This window comes from Anser cygnoides, chromosome 24, assembly GCF_040182565.1.
Source record: "Anser cygnoides isolate HZ-2024a breed goose chromosome 24, Taihu_goose_T2T_genome, whole genome shotgun sequence".
In the NCBI taxonomy this organism is placed as follows: Eukaryota; Metazoa; Chordata; class Aves; order Anseriformes; family Anatidae; genus Anser; species Anser cygnoides.
Window position 1 is genome coordinate 4307088 of NC_089896.1, and position 20522 is coordinate 4327609.

Below are 20522 nucleotides of genomic sequence, written 5' to 3' on the forward strand. Positions count from 1 at the left end.
AGAGATCTCAGAGTTCTCTGTACGTAACATGTTAAAGAAAGAGGCACTAAAGGCGAGGAAGGCTTTTTTTTTTTGCAAGTCAGCAACGTGTAATTCATTCCTTCACTGAAAGAGCTGGAATTTCATTTTTGCTCTTGCAGTTCTTACTACCCTTTCGCAAGAGCGTGTGCCTGTGTGCATCTCCGTGCATGCACGTCTGTGTGTGCCGTACTGCTGATGCCCAGGTCGCCTTCTTCCTATTTCACTTTTAAGTTTAGGAGGGAATCCTGAAAATCTGTGAGAGCGACGGAGCAGCTGGAGTTCAGCCTCAGTTCCTGTGATGTTATTTATGCATTGTGTTCCTCTCGGATTCCCTGGAAGGAGTAACTGTTTGCTGCCCTAAAATCTCCCCACCGTACCCCACCCCCAGGCCCATCTGGACTCCAACCACTCCCCCTATTTTCTCTGGAAGCCTAAAAAGCTCAGCTGCATTCTTTTGTTCTTCTGCCTTTGCTCAGCCAGTCCGTACAATAGCGCCCTTTCTCTCAGACCTTCCAAACCTGGCTGGAATTGCTGTAATGAATGTATAAGTGACATAAAGAAAAGCAGAGTGTAAAAGATGCTAATCAGCCTTTGTTCTTTTCAGACATGACATGCAGGACCTGAAGTATAGATTTTGTATGGAGAGAGATAGATTTTAATTAAGCATCTTAATAGAGAAATCCTTCTTGTTTTTTTCAGAATAAATTAAGGAAGTAACTTTGATGCAATATCATTTTCATCTAATCAGTAACATTCTGAAATTACCATGTTGTTTTCCATTAGAAATACCATCATCCAACAAATCAGATAAAATTATTTAACATAGCTATATTGCAGCCTCAGCTAACATTAGCCTGGGCATGTGTATACACAGAACAGCAGATGGGGAGTGAATTGACAAATGTTTATAAGGAGAAAAGGGCAGACAGTATCAACAATTTTATAGACTCCTTTGAATAAGATGCCCATATCCGATCTAGATTCACTAATAATCACATAAAGGCTTATCAGGTTTTTGCCATCTGCATATAGAGAATGCTGATTACTGACACCAATAAAAGGCAAAATGGCATTAGCTTTTACTTTTATTCACAGATTATGAATACCTCCATTAAGGCATTTGACTTTATTTTTGGCACGAATTCAGAGTTTTTAGTTTGACATAAACTGATACGTCGACAGAGACGTTCCCGGTAGCTTTTATACTGTAGTGTTTGCCTTTTTTTTAACATACAGAACAAAGCGCGTGAAGAGGAATCACCTTGCGAAGCTGGCACAGGGGATGCAAGTCTGGAAGAGCGATGCCGTTGCTGCTGCCCGGGCTGCGTGTCTTCGCTAACTGCGTGTTGGGTATGGCAGCTTTACATAACTCTAGTTTCTGTGGACAAATTTGCAAAGTTCATATTCATGACAGCCAGAGGCAGGCCACAGTTAACCTTGCATGTCCAAGCACTCTTAATTGTTATTAATATTTATTTTATATTACACTAGTGCCTCGAGGCAAAGGCAAGTGGGTGCTGTGTTTGCCTGAAGTGAGAGCTCGACAGTGAGCAAAGAGTGGGAAACTGGGACACCTGAAGCTCAAGTGACGTTCAACAGCATGGAGAGAATCTGTTTGTTTGGAAACAAAGCACAGGTATCTGAGTACAATCCATCTCCTGACCCACAGTACACACTTTTCTTCCTAATGTAATGAATTTCCCAAACAATAAGACGTTCCCAGTTGAGGTGGAGGGAGTGTTACCTCTTGATCGTATCATTCACTTCTGTCAACAAGTCACACGAGAGGCTCACTTACTAAAAAGCAAGGAAACCAGAAGTAATCACATGTCCCGTTTGCTTTGCTTACTGCAGAAGCTGAACTAAGGGTTTAGGGCATGTGAGTAGGCATTAGGAGAGCATGCAACTTTCCCTCTGAGAACAGGCTTTCAGGATTGCTGCAGTTGTCATCTTCGTTCTTTCAGTTTGGCTAGATTTTTGCCAGTTGAAGCAGTAGGAAAATCCGAGACTGACAGTATTTTTTAACACGACTTGAAGTCCTGTGTAATAGGCTCCATCAGAAAAATAGTCACTTTTTTTTTTTTTGCCATCACAGCTGTAATGCAATTTCATGTGGTGTCCTTAAGATTGCTACACACACTATAATTTCTCATACACAGCTGTCAGCAATAACCTTTTGTGGCAGCAGAGAGAAAAATTCCCTGAAATACATATTTGTCTAACATATACTTGTAGACCTTAAATCCTGTCTAACCACATACAGCTGTGTTTCTCTGATCTCTGGTGCAGTGGAGGATTGTGCTTTTTGCTTGTAGGTAGAGCAGAAGCCTTGCGAGTAGGATCTCGGGGGGATTTGCAGTCCAGCTTCTCGATTCTGCTCGGACTTGGCACCCTCTGCAGTCCTACATATGCAGAGTAACATAAAATAATTTCTGTTCCTATCGTTCGGTTTTCCTTCTTTGATTCTGAACGCAAATAACAGTTTAACCTAATGAGAAGTCAGAGGAAAAACCCTAAAAAGATGGTACAAGTCAAGGACAGATGGGGGTGGCACGACTCACATGAATACCAAACACCCAGTGGTGGGTATTTCGTTTCCTGCTGCCTCTCCTACTGTCGCAGACCAATTTATATTTTGCACCTCAACAGGAGATGCCCCGTTGTGGGCAGAAACTTTTAATGATCCTCAGCTTCCCATGTGCTGCTCTGGAAGCAAGCTCTCAAGAATGAGGAAGATTTTGCAACATACTATTCCTATAAATAAAAATGTATTTCTCACCAGGAATTCTATCCGGTTACTCTCCCACATTTTAACACTGTTTTCTCTTCTCTTCTGGATATGCTTTGCTCCTTGTTCGTGTCCTTTTATCCTTTTCAGGCATCTCTTTGTCTTAGGAACTCCAATAAACCGTAGTAATGGCAGAGGGATTTTATTTCCTTGAATTGTGGAAAGGTTCTTCTGAGTTTCCTTCTACTTAGGGAGCAGTAATGAGTCGTTCCAACCTGTAATTGATGCTTTTTCTGACCAGGAAGGTGGACATTATGCGATGGGAAGGCTCCAGGTGGCCAGCTGCTCACCGTAATGGCCACAGCTGCACGTCGTGCAGTACCCCGGCAGTACAGCGGTTGTAGCTGTGGAAGCATTTTTGGCTGATCCACGTTTCAAAAAGTGCTGTCAGAGGACAGGCCCTAGCAGCGTTCAAACCCACGTTGGCAATTTATGCAAAAAACCTGTTGGTCTCTGACGGCACAGCAGCTTTAGGGTTTCGGCTGGGATCAGCAGTGAGCTTTTGGGTGAGATCTGGCTGTCTGCAGCTCTGTCTTGGCATTCATCTAGAGGTGGTCGCGGTGTACGTGAGCTGGATTCCTTTCCGATAGCACTAAGGTAGGAGATGCACTTGAGGTGTGCTCATGATGAGCTACAGCTGCAATGATGAGTCCAAAGTCTGGAAAAAAAGAACCAGCCAAACTCCATCATTGAATGCGTACAACATTGCTGTCAGGTCCTCCTGCTGCTAACACATGTGCCCCTCCTGCTCCCTGGAGGAGGTGGTACCTGAGGCGTGAGGTCAGCTCAGCACGGTGCGGAGTCTGCTGCGCTAACTGCGGGTATCGCCCCGGGTCTGGAGCATGAGCAAAAGTTCCTGCACCGTCTGGCTGAGATCTGAGTCACTGGGCCTTGTAAAGAGGAGAGCCACAGACCAGGTATCATTAACTCTGAGTTTTATGTACACAATAAAACTAGCGCAAGAAAGACCTCAAAAAACTATTTTGTGGGAATTGTTGTGTGAAGTGAAAGGTTTTACACAGAAATGTGACTGGCCAGGCTCTCCACACAGCATCGAGAGCAGTCCCACCAGACATCTGACAATGAGTTCAGAATGGATTTAGAAACACAGGGTAAGGTGAAGGTGGGATGGGACGGAGAACTTCCTGAAACCTATTTCACGGAGCTTGCCTGGCATTTTTCACTTTTAAGTTCTGCGTTTGAAATAATGTTCAACGCAGCTGAGGAAAGACCGAGAGAAGGGTGCCCGGGGAGACTCCCCCACGAAGTTTGCCGAGCCTGACGAAGCTCAGTGCCCCACACCCCTGGCTGCAGCAGGTCTGTCTCTGTTGAACTGGAGCTCCACGTGGCTCAGAAGCAGACCCGGTGTTATGCGCGACGATGGTGCCCTGCCAGTGCTGTGGTCGGCGGCGCGGGACGGGGCCTCAGCACGTGTCCAAGCGCATGGCCCGAGGCACACCAGGGAGGTTTTGCAATTAAATTCTGTCCTCACTTGATGCTCAATGTGATCGCAGCTGTGGGGCTGTGTGGAGGAGACAGCATACTCGCGGAGCAGAAGGTGGTTCTGAAGGGATCACGTGTCAGTCAGATGTCTAATTGCATCGGTTAAATTATTAAATTACATTAATGACCAGATCTCTTTGGATTGAAGGTGACAGTTAGCTTGGCTCACAAGGAAACTGTCCCTCGAGTAGGGACGTGGCATCACAACGTGGTCTGTCCCTTTTTATGGAGCACCTGTTTGGCTACCTTAGAATCACAGAAAAACAGGTTAATTCAGCTTGGAAGGGACCTCTGGAAGCGTTTGGTTTAGGCCCCCACTCAGAGCAAACTGAAGTCTGATCGGGTTGCTGGAGGTAATGCCGCAGGGCGCCAGGGCAGCGAAGCTGCCCCGTGATTTTGGTGCAGAGGCCAGACGGAGCTGTGAGAAGATGAACTTCAGTGAAGCTCTGTAGCCCGAGGTAGATGGTGCTCATCGTGGATAAGAATCTCCCAGTCCTTCTCATCCTCGGTTAGTGGGATTAGCTGTCTGGTGAGCCAAGTTTGCTGTAGGAGGAAGACTTCACGCTGAGATAAGATCAGCTACAGAGAGACTCACTTGACGGAGCTGAGTCGTGGTTCATTTTGTGCTTTGGCTGATAGCATACATGTTGCCTACACGGAGCTGCCCTGCTGAGAGGCCTTGCTGGATTTCTGAAACTCGTACACCTTCCCGAGTCTCTGTTTTCCTCACTTGCCAGTTTAGCCCACTTTTACTCCCCAGATCGTGGCTCCAGCACTCCCTGTAGCTGTTTTTTTTTTTTTAATGCTTCCGTTTTATGTGTGTAGGACTTCAGCAGCGTATGGCTATCAAGCACAGAGCTCTGCAGATCGTAAGGCTCTGTATTTTGTCATGGTTCGCTTAGAGGGACTTCAAGGAAACACTTTCCTGCAGGTTGCTTGTAGAAGGAGCTCGCTTTGCTTAATTTCTTTTTATGCAGTTTAACTTGACTTTTACCTGACGTGCAGATGGACGTTGACAGTATGTGGAGGTGGTCAAAAGGAGAAATAAAACTGCTTGCAAATGCTCTCTGCAATGTGTTTCTGCTCTGAGAAGTAATTACGTGACCTTGACCTGGTTGATCTCCCTGAGACCAGGTCTGCTGGCGTCAGTGGGGTGGTTTCTGTTGGAGGGGTCTTCCTGGCTGCTCTCGGGGGGAACAAAGTCAGTTTGGGATTTTATCAGTACATTTTTTGTTTTTTATTTTTGCAAGTTCTAATTGCAGGAATACCTCAGGCTCTCCTGTGCCTTCAGGACATGGTTGACAGCACTGCACAGGTGTGACTGAGATACTGATAAGCAAGTGAAATGATATGGATGCAGAAGTTTCCCAAAAACAGAAATAACATAATTTTGCTGGGATGACAGATGGAACAAAACTTCGTAAATATAGACGGAGAAAGCTTTGGAAGCTATCGCAGGTAAGAATGCCATGTCGTTTCTTATGTGTCTTGATGCATGGTGCACGTACATCTGTGGCTTTTTTCTGATCCCATGAAGAATCTCAGGAATATGCCTTTGGACACATTTCTGCTTTATTTTTAAACTTTGGGCATAAGTTAGAATGTGCAAATTTAGGCTTCCAAAGATCAGATTTGTCCTTTTTAAAAAGTCAGAGATTAATAGAGAAACTTCCTTTTCCCCTTGAAAAGTGCCCTCAGCTACCCTGGACTGGCTCTTGGCTGGGACATTCATGACTGGAATTGTTAATCAGTGTTTAGCTTTGCACATGAAAAGCTGATATTCTGTACCTCTCTGGAGGAAGAGAGGCCAATGACCATTTTAAAACCAGTCCATTTACAATCTGCTCGCTATTTCCACCACTGATGCTCCTATCTTGCATGTGAAATGAACCAGCTGTTCCTAGATCTCACAAAATAAAGAGCAGACTTGGGGACTGAGTGTCGGAAGATTGTGTATACTCAGATGTGCTTAGGGTGCTCCTTTATTTCAGCCTCCTTCACTAGCCTAAGGAAACCTAAACGTGCAAATTTTAGAAGCACCACGATACCAGCATTACTTCCCTGTATACATGTACTCTTCTTTTCACTGAATCAAAAATATGTGATCCAAACCCCAAATTTTTTTAAGAAAAGCATGCAGCTAAGGGGTTATTATTACATAACAAATAGTAACTATTAGCAATGCTTAGATTGCTAAGGTTGTAACACAGCTGCTTTTTCACAGAAATAGACTCTGAAGTAAGTGATAAAAAGAACTGAGTAAGTGGCTAGTATGAGAGTGGGATGTGCCAGACAAAAAGCTGCACAATTTATTAATACTTATATCTGTTAAGAAAATACATTTTTGTTAGCCCTCTTCCGTGTATGGTTTCAAATATTTCCATTGAAATCTTGCTGTAGAATAAACCTGTTAAAAAGAATTGACTTCTGTGGCACAGCATGCCTTAAAATTTAACCGAGAGTCAACATGATAAAAAAATTGATCAGTTCAGTGAGCACATTTCTGTGCCTCAAACTGAAATGTGCATTCTGAAGGAGCATGGCCTGGGAGTTGGAGATCCATGAAAGGAACAGACCTGCTAAAAGAATAACGTTTTGGTGCAACAAGCTGATTTGCTTAACAGCTTTCTACTGCAATTAACATATGCAGCAAATGCATTCATTTAATGTGACAGTCTGCTTAAATAACCCTCTTGCAAGAGTGGGATTATGTAATCTGGAAATAGCAGAGTTACACTGAGATTAAAATTATTGAATATCTTGTTTATCCAGAATGCCAGCAGCACTGCCCCCTCCTTTTCTCTGTACTCCATGCTGACTTGTAAGCGATCTGCACGGGCTCTGGTATCCCTAAATTAAGGAACTGAGAGCACCGTTGAGCATAGGACTGCTGCTTTGAACAAAAGAAAGAAGCTGAAAGAAACCCTGAGGAAGAGAGTTTGTGCAGCATCAGGACTGGAAGTGTGCGACCTCCTCAGGCTTGGTGGGTTGGCAGTCGCCGACTGGTGCTACAAGACTGAAATTAAGAGAACGTTAATGGCAAGGCATAAAGAAATCCAGGGACACGGTGTGCGGCCAGGGGTCAGCCAGACCCTTGGGCTTGGCTGATCAGCGCTCAGCCCACGTTCAGTTGGCTCTGCTGAGAGCAGCTTCTGCTGAGAACAGTGCTTAAAATACATCCAAATTGGTTGTACCTCATGTTGAGAAACAGCCAAGTGGAAAGGGAGGGCGTTCTGCTATTTGCTAGCTGAAGGGGGAGCAGAAACGACGGGCCCAGAGAGCGCTGGGCATGGGGAATCGGCATGGACGGGGCTCACCAGGCGGCAGGCAGCAGAGCTCTGCGAGGAGCAAGGAGATGATACAAGCTGCTCTTCTGAGCCCCAGGAAAAGGTAGTGGAGGAGCTGCTCCCTCCCCCAGTAATTGGATGACTTTCATTTCTGCTTGATTTAATTGACTTGACCTCCACAGGAGCTGGTCTTTGGGCTGTTGCCTCGTTTGCCCCTAAGATCTCTCTGCAGCTACTGAAGGATGCGCAAAGGAGAGGGGAAGGGTGCTGTGTGCTCCTCCAAAGGCTGGGTTGAGATGCAGGAACCTTGAAATAAAGTCAGAACACAACCTTCTAATAAGAATTCATCTGTGAAAACAGACTTCTCCCTGCAGCTGCTCAGTGGAGCAGGTGAAACACAGAGCTGGTGATGGCTCTGCCCTGCGTGCCTCTGAGAGGGCTCAGTCGCAGAGAGCTCGAGGGCACTCTGGCTGCTGAGCTAAGAGACAAGCTCCAGCTTCAGCTAATTTCAGAGGTGCAGCAAATTCCTTTTCCCAGTGCTTCCAAATGTGGGGATTGATGAAGAAGAGGTTCTGTGACTTCTGAGGCTGGTGTTCTCTGTTACGAGTACTGACGAGGTACTTAGCAGTTTTACACAGCTGCATAACATTTTGGTTTTCCCTTCTGAAACGGAAGTTGTTCCACGTCCTTTTCTGGAAATAGCAGCCACGTAGTGCAGAAAAGAAAAAATAAATTCTGGGTATCAGCATGAGCAACTGCTGAATGTTGGAAAATAAAAAGGAAGCCCAAATGGGCAGAGTCCGGAGGGGTCAGGCACTGTCTGAAAAGAGCTGATTTCCCGCTGGCTTATACTTTGGATTTAAGAAGGTCAGTCTGGCTTGCGTCACAGCATCAGACTGATCAGTGCACGTTCTGAAACAGCCTTGTTCTGTGCATGCATTAGCCTGCATCAGCCCCTCACCGAGTCTGTCTCCTTACATGAAGTTTTAGAGGAGGACTGAAGAATGCCCTTACGGCAGACAGAGGTGGGCTGAGATCTGCTCCAACCAGCGGAGTGCCCCCTGAGCTGGTTAATTTGTACTATATAACTTTGTCTAGAATAGGCGTGCAGAAAATTTTTTAACTTATTCTGATTATTTGGGAATGTAAGTGATAAAGTAGTCTTTGATATAGTTGTGGTTTCACTGATTGTGAAATAACGTACTGCTTTTATCCAAGGGAGTTTGTAACATCTTTTGTGCCCCGCGCGATGCCAGGAAGGCCCTTCTCTGCTTTGCCTAGTGTATTGCTTTCTCTCTCCCATGAAGAGATTCTCGGTATGAAAGTATTGCTAATTTACCGATGTCGTGAAAAGAATTCATCCAGAATTGCTTCAGAGAGATGTTGAAAATGATCAGTGCGGCCCTAAGCAGGCAGTAAATAGTACCCTACAATGTTGCCCAAGGGGCTGAGCTAGCTGAATTGAAAATTTAACGCAGTTGTTAATGACTTTGAGGATCGTGATGCCGTACTCTTTTTGAAGCATTTGAATCTTTGGCAGTGCTGGAAAGGGAAGTAAGTCAGCCTTGTTCTGGTGGCTTAGAATCTGCTTCTATCTCACAGATCGCCTAGGAGATTAGAGGAGAGAAGCCTGCCGTGCAGCGAGCACTGCAGTAATGGGTACTCCTCGTTAATGCTTCAGGAACGCTTCCATAGGGTGAGGTTATCGTCTGGGCAGATTTTTAGAGTATGAGAAACTTCTTGACCATTTTTTCTGGGAGTTGCAATTCTGCTTTGTATAGAAGAAGACTCGGAAGCCCATATAAGAGAAGGGAGCTCTGTGTGCCGTTGATCCCCAGCAGATGAAGCTGGGAAGATGTGGTCTGGCCAGGCTGCACGTGCATGTACAGAGGGCTCATTCCCCTCTTGTCTCCTGTTGGAAAACTGCAGAGCAGAGCAAGGCGGGGAGCTGCAGAGCAAGGCGGGGGGCTGCAGACCATAAGCCAAGCCAGGGCTTGCAGTCATCCCAAAGATTTTCTGCAGGTTGGACTGTTACTGCCCTGTGCTGGTTAATTTTGTGTCATTCCTCTTCCTCCTTCCCTTGCAGGTCTTTGCACCTCAGTTTCATTCCTCTTGAGCACGTCTTACCCTTTTCCTTGGGAGTCCCCTCCTGCCCTTCGTATTTATTTATGTTGCATTGAATTTCCTCCGTTACCTAAGTTATGGCAGCATTATGCTGCTTGTTTCCACCAGCTTGTTAGTTCTGCTGGCCTATTTTACACTTCTCCCCAGGTACAGAAGTTCTTGTACCTCATTACCTAGCGCTCTCTGTTGCTCTGCTCAGTGCTTAGCACAGTGTGCCCCTGTTCTTGGCTACCTCTTAGGATCCAAGCCTGGAAAAGTTAAAATTTCTCAACAGCAGTCATGCCTCAGGATGGCTAGGTGGGATGGATGTAGCCCACTGCTCAGGAGCAGGCTGCGTGAACATTTGTAAAAATGTGAAGGACAAGGTAAGGATCCAGATCCTTTCCCTTTTCATCCAGCAAAAGGACCCTCTGCTTTGGTCAGCACTGCTGGCAGAAGCTCCATTTTAAATACCTTCCAAGAGAGACTGTGAAACATCTAGAGACCACAGTAGACCGCAGTATCTGGTGCTTCTTTTTTTTTTCTAAGAGTCTGGGGAACTCCTTAAGAGGACCCCAACCCTGGAAAACTTCCAAGTACTCCTAAGAGAGTATAATGAGGCTTTAGCTTTGAGGAATCGCATTTTCAAATGGGGAAGGCTGTTCCCATTCTCGCCAGAGGATTTGGCAGTCATTGCATCTCGATGGGACTGTCACCCATTTCAGTTCGACAGCACAAAGGCTTCTTTCAGCCCGGTCTTTGTAACATAGGATGTGCAGATGGGTGTCTGGGCAGCACGGAAAAATCTTTTGCTGAGGGCTAGAGGATGAGGAGAGCAACCAAAGAATTCATTTTTAGTCCCGTTCTCTGCACATTTTAAAAATGACTGCATTGCTAACTGGTGTTGCCTGTTGCCCGGAGAGCGCCGGGTCACCTCTAAGGCAGTAACGTCGTCTCTTCTACATGCTAAACTTGCAGACTCTTCAGGCTGCGGCACCCGAATTTCCCTCAGGTGTACTGAACATTTCAGGTGATGATTGACCGCTCTCCCTGATATTTGTATGATTATTAGTCTCTTCTCTGTGTGCTATTCAGCGGACAGCACCGATCGTAAAAAGCAGATAGGAGCAAGTTGGGCTGCTGCCCCTGGTGAGTAGGAGAGAGGATGGGCTGATTGATGACCCTTGGCTGTTTTCTGATGTTGCAGTTGTTTTTTATGATGTCATTAGGAGGCTATAGTCACATTAAGGAATCCCTCATGACATCATAAAGGACTTGATATTTCGCTAATGTTATTTCAGCGGAGTGAAGCTCTGGCATTTTATAGTCTTTGCTCTCCCCATAGAATTAGGAGTTGTCTAACTACAACCTGGAAGAAATGCAAAAATAGTCAAATGCCGACTTCAGAAGTTATGGTTGAAGAATGCTAATATATTTGGCTCTTTCTGAGCGCACAGCACCTTTAGGTGGAATACATGATGTGTTTATAAAAGATGCCATCAGCGAACACAGATCCTCATGCAAAGGAAGAAGCAGGCGTGCCTTCCACTTTCTTTGATGCACAGGTACAAAAGTTTTGTTTTTTTTTTTTTTTTTCTGGAGACTTTTTGTAATACCATAAGAGGTAAATGGGCTGTAGAACGGCACCGTGGCACTTCATGGACTTTGGCAAAAGAAGACAGAGTTGCGGTGTAATGCTGAGATCAGGAGAACACTGGCTAAGGAGGTAGAAGCTCTCATGTCCTAGCGTACAGATAAGAGGGGAGTGCTAAGCCCTGTGCTGAGAAGAAACACAAATTTGAAGAGGTTATAGGTGGAGAAAGTGCTGTCACCAACTGACCCATGGGAGGGGTGTGAGGACTGATGCTGCTCAGCCTCACGGAGAGCGAGAGCTCAGCACCCTCCTCGCAGGAGCACAGACGTGTCCCCGAGTGAGCCTGCTGTTAGCTGAGGCTGGGGTCTGGGAAAGGAGGGGGAGATTGGAGCACCAAGGGACAGATCAAATTATGCTTTGTTTTATGGCAGTATTAAGGGATCCCTCTGCACGGCTCCGTGTAAGTCTCTCCTGCTTTCTTTCCCCAGTGCATTCAGTACTACGTCAGTGCTGGAATGGTGCCTTCGTCTGTCCATTTGTCACAAAGGAAACGCAGCTCTGGCTTTACATTAGTTTTCTTGGTGAAATCTCTCTCTTTGAGAGTTTCCAAAGCAAAGGAACTTACTTTTAAGCTACATTTCTCTGAATTTTGCTCTCTTCTGTCTGGTTACCCCAGTATTTGTGTACTAACCAGCAGTAATAGTATTTATTGCATTGTGTGTGGTGGCATCCAGATTCCAGAACTGAGCGTTAGGAATGCTCAGTGCTGCTGGTCTGCAAGTAAAAAACCAACCAAACAAAAAAACCCTGCCTACATTCATTTATATCTAAGGCATTTACCTATGCTTTACACTCTTCTTTAAAGTTTAAAGCTTAAATTATAGTTTTCTTATCTGGCAGAATGTTTAACATTTTTCATAGGTAAATAAAATCGGCGTTTTCTCTGTAGCTTGCTGAAGGAGTATATTCGTTTTTGCCTTTTCTTCACAAACCCTCCTTTTCCTAGCATATGTCAGTACAGGAAGAGAATAACCAAGGTGCTTGGGGTGGGGGAGAGAACATTAAGTGACATTAAATCAAAGATAATTATCAGCTGTCAGTCAGGGAATGGCAGAGAGCCAGAGCAGCACTCAGCAGGGGTCTGCCTGTCCAGCCTTACTTCCTTTCCCTTCAGAGTTTGCAAAAGGTGTAATATTTGTCTTTAAACAACATAATTTATTACCAGGTGAATCTGGAATTTTAATACACAGCTCCATTTGAAGAGTGGAAACACCTTTTAATAGAACAGCATCTCTGGTGATGCGTCATTTGTCCTTACTGTTTCAGTGCCCCAGCCTCAGCAGCCAGCATCTGCGGCAGTTTTTGTCTCCTGCTTGGGAAGAAAAATATCCTCCTAAGTTTGGAGGGGTTACTGTCACTGGCATTATTAATAGCGCTGTGTTGTTAAAGTACTTATATACACCATATGTAACATTTGTCCGTTTTTAACGTGTGTTAACATCAGTGTTAACTCAGCCTGTTCTTTTGCATAGAGATCTTTTATTCACCCACCCCCCCTTCAGCTCTCTCTGAGTCCTGTCCGTAGGTCTGAAGAAGGGAGGGGAGTCAGGCAAAGCGTACGCATCTCAGAAGCATGCCGGGAGCTGAAGCTACCTGAAGTCTTGCTGAGCAGACTGTCCTTCGCCAGCCCTCCTGGTTCCACAGCCAGCCCTGCCCCTGGCATTGCCCTGCTGATCACCATAACGCTAAGACTGTGGTCCTTTAACATAACCCCCAAGGCAGCAGGTTTTAATTCTTGTCAAGGGTACAAAAACGCCTGTCTGAGAGGCTCCCATCAGCCCTCTTCTGGCTGCTGAATGGTTTGGTCTCCAGGGGAGCTGCCATGCTCACCACTAACAAACCCACGCTCAAGTCTGTCCCTGGCTCTTCGCTGCACCGACACGAAACTCAGGCTTTGCTCAGAAGTGAAAGGGCCCTGGGGATCGGTGGACACGCTGCAGTGCGCTCCGGTGCTCCTCTCTTGCTCAGTGGCTGGCGTTGCCTGCAAGTAGGCTACGTGCGGCCTAGGCATTGCTCGCCAGCCCTGCTGCCCTGTCCTTGGCTGAAGCCAGTCCCCTCTGCGTGATGCCGCAGTCGGTGCTGTACCAGCTGCTGTGATCCTGCGGGCAGAGAGGGGCTGCAGATAGCAGGTGACAAGCAGGGGGACACAACCCCCTGGGGAGCAAACAGGTTTACTTTTGTGCCTTGACAGCGTCACGAACCTTGAAGATGAATACAAAGGAGAGTCCTCAGCGGACGTCCTGGTGCTCAGCGTTTCCCAGGGTCACTGGTGGCTTTGTGATTCCTTTATTTTTTAAATGCGTGCATGACTGACTCCGTGTCTGTTTGCCAGGCTGCACCACCCTGGACATGCCTGGAGATGTCCCAAAGGAGGAGGTGGGAAAGGGGGAGTTGCCTGCAGCCTGGGATAGTTATCTGCTTGCTTTGAACAGAGCAACTGATCTACCTCTGGGGTTTTGCTTTCACACAAGTTCATCCAGTTCACCTACTTACACGGCTCGTTATTAATAGAATCGTTAGCAGGTTCACTCCACAGCTTGTAGGGAAGGTGTGCACATGGGTGGCAGCTGAAGACAGAAAGTATCTGATTATATCTAGTACTTGTTTGGCTCATCTTCCCAGGTGTGCTGTTCTCCAGATAATAAACCAGGCAGCTTCACAGAGGGAGGTACAGGCACACCCTAGCTGTGGGCTCCGGCTGTTTTCCAGCACCCCAAGTGGGGTACCCGTGCTGGTGAGCAGTCAGGGCTGTGTCTGCATGCACAGGGGAGCTCACACATGGCTACCAGGAGCTGCAGAGGTGGCACAGGTGAGCAGGTTTCTTGCTGAGCGTGAGGCCTTCAGAGGCACCTGTGTTCCCAGCCCAGCGCTGGCACCAAGCTGCTTTGTTGGCCATGGACACGTCCTTCCCTTCTCAAATCCTCTTTGTCCCTGACTCTGTCCGTTTATGCCTAAGCTCGTGGTGCCATGACATGGGTATATTTACTTGAGCGTACCTGCCCAGGTGCCAGCCGCTGTGTAGATGTAACCTGGAGCACGATGTCATGTAGCAAAACTCAGGGCTGGCGTGTGCACACGGGCAATGAATCGAATCGTGCAGGCTGCTCGTGATGACAGACGGGCTGCTCTGGTCCTAGCACGGAGCAGGAGGAGGAGGAGGAGGAGGAGGAGGAGGAGGTCTGTCATGGAGCTGAGAGCCCTGCGCTGAGCTCTGCTCAGATACGTTCTGCAGCATCTGTGGTCTTCCTCCAGCAGTGAGGCTGAGCCCTGATACTGAGAGGGGAGGTTTGGACTTCAGCTGCAGGCAGCTGAAGAACAGAAAAGAAACAGAGGAAAGGCGGCCTGAAAACAATCCGACTTCCCCACCAACCTCAGTGTTATGTGCACGGACTGCTTCAGCTGGACTCCGCTTTTGACCTGCTCCACTACATCTAGAAAGGAGCACGTAAGGGTGAGCAGTTCATTATTCCTGAATGCTCCATTCTGCCCTCACAGGCAGATACTGATCTTGATTTAGCTGTTCAGCCATGGATGCCTTTGAACTCAGACCTAGCAGAGAGGGCTGAATCTTTTCCATCTGATTCATATCCAGAGCTTCTGCTATTTACTCAAGCCTCTCGGGTGGAGACATTGGGCTGGAGAGCTTGTGGGAACAACTCCCTTCAAGTTCTAGCTGCAATCTGAAAGCTGTGGTGTAGGAAGAAAAACAGGGTAACCAGCTTGTCTTCAAAGTGAGCCTTTCTTCTCCCCAAAGCAAGTGTAGTTCTGACCCTATTTAACACCAGCTCTCTCACACAGGATGAGAGGTTAGTACACGCAGGGTTTCAGGCTCATAGAACAGCTTTGCAAGTCCTTCTCTGCTTGATTGGGACAGGTACATGTCTTTAATAAGCAATTTCTTCAGCACAATTACAGTAAGGATGGCAAGTGATTTTTTTTTTTCATGTGGACTGCCAAGTTTTCATGGCAGTCGTGACACTTTTGCAGTGTTAGCTTTAGCAGTAACGTGCTCCGTGCACTGAGTGACCCTTCAGCAAGTTAATGCTTCCGCATCTACCTCAGAGGGAGCTGGCTGGAGACCTCTGGCCAGAGCAGCACTGTTTTAGCTTGTCGGGATGGCTTCATTAGAATTTTCATTGCAAATTTAGTGTGTGAAATAAGTTTGGCTTCCAGCCTGGTGACTTGTCTCAGTCACCTATGCTTTTAGCCTATGTGCAAGGATGAGCAAGAATGTCTTACTCAGTGGTAATCATGTCATCTTGGGTTTTTTAACCTCGCCTTTATTCCTGGCAAACCAACACCTAATTAGTTTGATAGTATTAAATGCTCTGGATATTTTATGTGTTATCAGTTATTAATGTATGCTGCTGATATAGGATTCTATTTGACTTGAACAAAGCACCTTTTACGCTCTGGATGAAGCAAGCATTACTTTGGTTAACTGCTGGGCTGATGGCAGCCTGATAGCCACCAGGCTGCCCCTGGATAGCGCAGTGCTAACGGACCCGTTCCTTGGGCAATGCCATCGTGTGCCTGGTGGTCACGGACTGCCGGCTGTTGGGATATCCCTCTCACACATCTTCGGCCATGAGTTTAGAAGGTGTCACGGGAGCTCTTCACACTAACTGCATTGTATAAATTTGAGGACTAAGGTCGTAATATTCATGAACAGGGAAAAAAGAAAAGCAAAAAGGCAACGTGCACTGATTATGCACCTGCCACGTAGTCCAAAAAAACTGCTCGGACAGATGCAGCACAATGGCTGTTTGCTAAACGTTCCTGGGCAGTCAGCTCCGTGGAGCTGTGCTGCAGGGCTGCAGAGCATGCTGCAGAAGCAGTGGTTCAGGAATTCTTCGGGACATAAAGCAAGTCCTTTTCCCATGGAATTTTTTAATGCACCCAGATGCATAGTAGTAATAGCATTGTGCAAAAGGCGGGAGCTCAACCAGATATACTTTAGAATAAAACAAATATTAAAGCTTATTTATAGTGCTGTGCTCTCCTTTCTATTTATGAAGCCTTGACATATTTATCTTTTATTTAGAAATTATTAGTCCCAAACTGGGCTCAGATGCTTCGTCTCCTTTCTGAATTATGAGCAAGGAAAAATAGTAGAGCAATGATGCCCCTGGACTGATGGCTTTACATTTTTAATCTAATTAATTTATGAGTATTTCCAAGGGACTCCCTACTACAGCACCTCAGTGTCTGGAAACCCCACGTTTTAGGAGTTTCCTATTTGACATTTTGTTTTCTCCTGCTACTGTGGCCCTCATGTTTTAGAGTTTACTATGCAGAAAAGCAATATTAAAAAGTGATCCTGCTTATTATGTCAAATAGGATTCATTTCTCTTGAATTATTTTTTGGTTTTGATGGTCTAGTTCTGACAAGATGCTCACTAGTACCAGGGGAAGAGGTCCCTATTTGTGGCTTCTCCTGCTGTGTGTGAGGCCTCATCCTCACTTTGTTTTCTGTAACAGCAGTAAGCAGCACGTTGATGTGTTTTCCTGCAGCCCTGTGTTGCAGGGGCTGTTTTTTTCTTGAGCTAGCTTTGGTTTCTGTAAGCTTCCAGGAAGCAGCGGTGGTTGTAGCACCGTGCTGCCTCAGAGGTACCCAAATCTATTCTATTTCAAATCTGAATTGTGGTCCTCTTTCCTGCTGACAGGTGTGAATAGAGATGGAAAACTCCTGAATTAGCATTTGCTGTTTGTTGGTGCTTTGCTCCCTGACAGAATCAGACTCATATTGGCTCTTTTTCTGCCTCCCTCTTAATTAATTTTGCCTGTGCTGAGCAAGCGGGCTCCAGCAGGCTCGCTGCCGTGGACTGATTTCCCCGTCTCCCTTTGATGTGTCTCCTGAGAGGGGCAGGGCACACTGGAGAAACTCATCAGAGAGACCTGCTATGGCTTATTTTCATGCTGCCTTGGGCAGAGCTCTTCCCCGTCCTCTCCTCTCGCATTATTTCTCCTTGAACAACAACTGCATTGCCACAAAACAGCAGAAGTTTAGAAGTGCGGGGAGCCGTGGGGAGCCTGAGGCCCAAGTGCTGCATTGCTGCAGCAGCGCAGGCAGAGCACCTGCTGCCCGAGAGGTGTCAGAAATTACAGACAAGTGCCAGCCTTTAAAGGCGCTGAGCACCTTCGTGTCCTTTGAGGGTTTCGGACTGTCTCTAGGGCACCCGGCGAGCCCCCTGTGAGGGCAGGCCTGGAGTGGCTCGCGCAGGCCCGAGGTGGCTTGCGCAGGCCGAGGCCGCAGCGAAGTCTCCGCTTCAGCGTGTGCGTTTTGCACCACGCTATCGGGGAATCTGCTGGAGAGCTGGCTGCTGACTCTGGGGAATTAATGGCTTTTGAAAAATGTCGATGCTTGCCTCTACGTGTACGAATGCGTGTGCGCGGAGCAGATGCCAATCTGCAGCGCTGTGTGTAAGGCTCCCGTCGCAGTCCTGGAGCACTGGCTTTCGCTGCACCAAAACAAGTAATCATGGCCCGTCACTTTTTGCCGTATTTTTTCTCTCTCTGTCTCACTTTTTTTTTTTTTTTTTTTTAAGAATATTGCCAAGTAAATGTTAGATTTCAAATGCCCTCATTATTTAGATTTATTCATGAGATTCCCACTCGGTATTTCTGTCGTAAAAACAGTTTGTGAATACTTTGTGGTAAATTTTTTATGTGGAGTTTTGAAATTTACTTTGTATTAATTAATTATTTAACTTTTGTGGTGCGTTCCTGTTCCATGACAGGACAGAGATGTGCAAGTCAGCAACGCAGTGTGAAATGGGAATGCCAAATCTTTGCCAAATACTCAGCTCAGGACTGGGTGACAGTACATGAATCAATTCTCTTACTTGTGCATTCCCATTTAAAATCTATGAAAACCTGTTTTTGCAAATCTTGGCTCAGATATCTGCAGAAAGGAACTACACCCCCAAACTACAGACATAACCTTATTGTGAAATTGATCTTCAAATTCAGGGAAATAGTAGGCAAATAATAATGTGCTGTACACTCACCACTAGTCTTGCATGGAGAATCCTAAAAATGGAATTCAGCTGTATAATGAGGGAGACTGTAGTACAGAATGGTTGGAGTGAGTGTGAAAATAAATGAAGAAGACTTTATTCCTCCATTGTTGGAGGTAAAAAAACAAAACAAAACAAAAAAACCACCAAATTTCTGATTTCAAATTTGTTTGGCAAAGACAGCCCAGGGAGCATCCTCCCATTCCCATAGTGCTGTCCTTCAAACCAAGCCCCTGAGTTCTCTGCAGGCTACCTGTCACCTAATTATAAAACTCAGAAGCCTTCCCCTGGTGCCTTCAGCTCTCTCAGTACTAGGAGCAGCGTTTCCCGTGCACAACGACTGCACCGCTCTCGCCTCAGCTGAGTCTGCAGGGCGCGTGTGCCGGGAAGGTCAGTGACTCGCATGGTCCCAAGGCACTTCCTTCCTTTCAGATAAAAGACTTCATTTCAAGATTTGTGTGTTTCCTACTGTCCATCTACTGGCCTATGACACAAGCAGGGTTTCTGTCTGCCCTGTGTTTCCCACACTTGACTTACGTGCTGCTTGTTTCAGTCGCTCTTCACACTCCGCAGTGGCAAGAGGCCAAAACAAGCTTGTAGCAGCCTGACTTCAGCATTAGCCAAAGAAATTAGCACAGTAATTCTGTGCAGCAGGATTCTGCTACAAAAAAAGTGCGCTCTTTCATCTCGGAGGCGAGGTGATACGGCAAGCCATGCTCTGACCTTCCTTCCTCAGAGCTCTGGGTGCAAACTGTGCTGGTGAACCGGGCCGGAGAGGTGCGGGACAAGAGGGTTTGTCCCCACCAAAGGGAAGCGCTGGCGCTGGGCAGTTGAGGGGGCAAAACTGGGGGTCTGCAGGGACCTAGCACAGCCACAGCTCTTCTGGCCTCTGTGCGCAGAGGAGGGGCAATGCTGCTGGAGCTCCAGGCGAGGAAGGCTGCTGGAAGAGCCAGTGGAGCCGTGCCTGCTGCCGGCCCCCTCAGCTTGCTGAAGGCAGGCTCATCACTGCTGCTGCACGCTGCTTTTCCACCCTCTCCTTTCCGTGCTGTAGGGAGAGTGAGGATGTTCTTAAGGTACTCAGTACTCACTGCAGCTGCTTCTACAAATATTGCTGAAAACATAATGCTTGGGCCTTACGTGAGTCGTGGTGCATGTTCGGTTTGGAGCAGAGCAGCCAACAAAACAAACTGCTGTCAGAGCAACACTGAACTTCTGTATCTCCCTGGTTGATACCAGGGAGAAATATGTGTTCTGTATTCGGGATACGGTGAGTCTGCCTCCTCATCATCCCACAAAGTCACGCTGACCAGGGACTGTTTGTTCTCCCACCCCTATCACCAGAGACACTTGCCCTGTTCTAAGCAGAGCACTAAGCAGAACTACAAAGGATAAAAATCCTTTGTTTGGGGAATATTTTCACAGTTCTTTCAGAAAAGCTGAAGTTAGAAAGCTGTCGGTGCTCTGTAAGTGTCCCAGAGCCCCTTCTTTCCAAAGTGGGGATTTGCAGAGAGGTGAATGAACAGCTTGGCTGGGGCTGCTGCTGGGGCCGCGCGCCTGCGCAGTGCGTGCAGGGAGGCACTGTGCCGCGTGCTGTGCGGGGCAGGGGAGCTTTCCCTCTCTTTTTCTCTACTGAATAGCACAATAAATATGCTCCCTGACCTTGTTAGTGCACAGGCTAGAGTACCCCGAGGCTGTGCCGCAGTGTACACTTTTCTTGTCTTTTTAATTGAACTGCCAATTATATCTTTTAGTGAAAGAACTGGAGGTAAACAAGCCACAAATCTGGTGAAGGAGAACGGTGAGTGAAGCCACATTTGCTAGAGCACATATTAACCTCACCTTTTGTTATCTCTCTCTGGTGTGTACAGGCCTTTCTGTGGGTTTTCTATACCGACTGCAGCTGTGGGAATTCCCTTGTTCTTACCCTGCCTTCAATTTGTTCCTCTCATCTGGCCAGGCATCCTAAAGCACCTCTTTAGCTGCTCTCTAAGGAATAATTGTTGAGCGCTGCTGCTTCGGGCGCACATCAGCAGCACCCTGCTGTGTAGCCAGAGAGCCGGGGCTGGCAGCAGGATTGATTCTGACCTTATAGAACCAGCAAGAAAAGAGCTGGCAGTGGGCACTGGACCCCATAGTGTAGCCTACGG

The 20522-nt window shown here is 46.8% G+C and overlaps 1 protein-coding gene across 43 annotated transcripts in view; it reads left to right on the forward strand.

The window, feature by feature from the left end:
* Positions 1 to 20522, forward strand: part of LOC106037988 (uncharacterized) — a 129658-nt gene that overhangs the window by 52120 nt on the left and 57016 nt on the right. For 22 of the 43 annotated variants that reach the window (XM_066982459.1, XM_066982462.1, XM_066982463.1 and 19 more), the window contains exons 1-2: positions 10706 to 11267; positions 20127 to 20173. In XM_066982459.1, coding sequence (XP_066838560.1) covers positions 11221 to 11267; positions 20127 to 20173 — 94 coding nt within the window. In that variant the 5' untranslated portion in view covers positions 10706 to 11220. Of the gene's footprint in view, positions 1 to 1257; positions 1372 to 1512; positions 1658 to 5562; positions 5771 to 7084; positions 7296 to 10705; positions 11268 to 20126; positions 20174 to 20522 lie in introns of those variants that run through there. The other 21 variants (XR_010826451.1, XR_010826457.1, XR_010826453.1 and 18 more) reach the window with 4 other exon arrangements.